The sequence below is a fragment of the Conger conger genome, chromosome 5, assembly GCF_963514075.1.
Source record: "Conger conger chromosome 5, fConCon1.1, whole genome shotgun sequence".
NCBI lineage: Eukaryota > Metazoa > Chordata > Actinopteri > Anguilliformes > Congridae > Conger > Conger conger.
Window position 1 is genome coordinate 53,593,132 of NC_083764.1, and position 2,569 is coordinate 53,595,700.

Below are 2,569 nucleotides of genomic sequence, written 5' to 3' on the forward strand. Positions count from 1 at the left end.
AATGAGCATGGGCAGGGCTGGCAGATAAACTCTCAGAACGGTAAAGGGTCAGCCCAGTAGCAGTTGACAACAGTTGAGTTCAGTCTGCAATGTCCACCGACACCTGTCCACCACTTTGTGGAGAAATGAAGCTCTTTCTCACCGCTGCCTTCTTCTGGGTCATTGTGGCAACCACCTGCGTCTCAGCCAGTAAGTTCAGACTTTGGGTTCATTCTGGTTGTGGGGGGAGGTCCTGGGAATGCTCTGGGCGCAAGGTTAGGGGTTGTTCCCAGAGCATTCCCAGGAAAGTACAATGCCCTCTGTAATGTTTTGGACAAAGACCCATTATTTATTTACTGCTGTACTGCTACACGTGGTTAAAGTGCACATGGGCAGATTTTAATAAAGGTCATTTGTAAATATTTTGGTTTCACCATGTAGAAATGACAGCAGTGTTTATACATAGTCCCCCCATTTCAGGGCACCATAATATTTGGTTTTAATAACAATTTAATGTTATGTAAATGAAAGTTGTATTTTTTATATAATTTGTATGCCATGACTTCCTGATGTCTGTGACCTATCAACATCATCAGAGTCTGCATATCTTATTTTCAGGTTGTTCTACAAGCGATACTAAAACTTGTTGGGTGGCCATTTTTTCTTTTTCCATGAAAATTTTACAATGTTGAATGATCTGCCATTTCAAATTGTATTTGGAACATTCTTTAAATGCTGATGTGATATGCATCTCATGTGTATCCTCCATTAAATGTTGACTTATGATCAGGGACTTTTACCAATATGTTTGTATATGACCTGCCTAGAACATTCTTCTGTGACTTGAACAGCATAAATTTGGAATGATACATACTCTACATTATGAGACAATAAAACAACCGATACGGTAATAGGACATTACAGTGTTACCCAATATTCCCTAAACCTTATGCGTTTGCTGGGTATAGTTGAGCTTGTGTTTGTGGCTGAGGAGAGAATGTCTCTTAATAAATATCTTATTTTTCTCACAGCGAATGGGCCTGTTTTGAGCTGCTGCCTCACCATCTCAGATACCAAAGTCCACCCAAAAAACATAGTGAATTACACTGTCCAGAGGATGGGACCCTGTCCTGTAGAAGCAGTTGTGTGAGTATAAATGACTGTAGTGGTCCTGATACGTCATCTAATTTATGTGAATACAGTTCAAAAATATAAATGAAAGGTCTCAGCTATAGGTTAAGACTTGTTTTAGCGTGTAGCGAGTCATTCTGAACCAGCGCAACCACCACAATGCTATGGGTCAGACCATCCCCAGAACAGAGATGCACTGATGCTCTGCTGAGATGCTCGCACTGTGGTTCAATCAACATTTATCTCTAATTCTGACTAACTTTGGTAGTTTTTTTTCATCACAATCATAGTTTGTGATGAAACTATGAAATGATACTTCATTATCAGTCATGTGTCACAAAATATTCCATGAGCAGATTGGTTAAGAGATGTAATTCATTAGCTACTGCTAGTAACTAACAGATATATGAATGAATGGATCAATTAATGGAGTGATTACCCAACTGGTCATTGTGCAGGTTCCAGACATGTAGGAGGAAGACAGTCTGCTCTGATCCTGGAAAGGACTGGGTTAAAAGGGTCAAGGGAAAGGTGGACAAGGAGAAGGAGAAGAGGAAGAGACAACCAAGCTGCCGAAAACAGAGGAGGAGACAGAGGGTCAGGCCAAAGAGGGTGGGCTGAATATCTTGAGGGATTGATGGAGAGAGCAGGCAAAGAGCTTTGCTAATATGATTTCTGATGCAGAATGTGAAATATGCTCACTATATATCTTTCCGCTGCTGTAATGCCACACCTTTAGGCACAATTCCTGGGCTAAGTAATCAAATTATTTCATTTGATTAATTTTAACATTGAATCATGTATTCTTCCCAAGCTGTCAGAGTAGTAGTAGGTAGTACACTGGTATGGGTGGGGCATAAGGCAAACTTATGCAGTGTCTGCTTAGATAAAACATAAATCTGTTGTTACTGAATAAATGTTGTGAGGGGATTTTGAATAATGACTGATTTATTAAAGCGAGCTCCGGTGTTCTAGACCTTTCTGACAGTGTGACTTCCTGGAACACGATTAGTTGGGTGATTGCTTCAATCCATTAAAACGGGGGGAAGGACCAGACACTACATCAATTCTGACTTTGAACATGTTGAATAACGAATGTGCAAGGACAAAGTGAACATAGTTAGCTAAGGACATTTAAACTCTTCATGGTTTCATTATATACGCACATCGGTGGCTGCATATTGCGTATGTTACCGTGAAAGCCACAGAGAACGGATGTGCGCCATTTCCTCCCTTCTGCCACTCTGTTCATGAGTGATCAACATCGTGAGGCTTGGCCACAGATTACTATCGGCCTCTGCCGAGGAGATACGAATGTTAACACTTGAAACCACAAATGTTCTTCAGCAAAAAAACGACATTATTTGTCTGCATATAGCCATGTTTGTGGTACTTATGTCTCGCCGGCGTGTGCAGATAGAGGTTTGTTGAAACAGCTCTAGTGAAGCATGTTACAGCA

General features: G+C 40.8%; 1 protein-coding gene across 1 annotated transcript; it reads left to right on the forward strand.

Moving 5' to 3' along the window:
* LOC133129819 (monocyte chemotactic protein 1B-like) lies at positions 1 to 2,050 on the forward strand. The gene is made up of 3 exons (XM_061244158.1): positions 1 to 189; positions 1,011 to 1,125; positions 1,569 to 2,050. The coding sequence occupies exons 1-3, from the start codon at positions 90 to 92 to the stop codon at positions 1,729 to 1,731; spliced, it is 378 nt and encodes a 125-aa protein (XP_061100142.1). The 5' UTR covers positions 1 to 89; the 3' UTR covers positions 1,732 to 2,050.
* The last annotated feature ends 519 nt before the right edge of the window (positions 2,051 to 2,569 follow it).

Bases quoted from the DNA above. Each gene is read 5' to 3' on its own strand.
- LOC133129819 (XM_061244158.1), top strand. From the start codon at position 90: ATGTCCACCGACACCTGTCCACCACTTTGTGGAGAAATGAAGCTCTTT. The intron at 190-1,010 runs GTAAGTTCAGAC...TTTTTCTCACAG, and splicing joins AACCACCTGCGTCTCAGCCA to CGAATGGGCCTGTTTTGAGC. The intron at 1,126-1,568 runs GTGAGTATAAAT...GTCATTGTGCAG, and splicing joins TGTCCTGTAGAAGCAGTTGT to GTTCCAGACATGTAGGAGGA.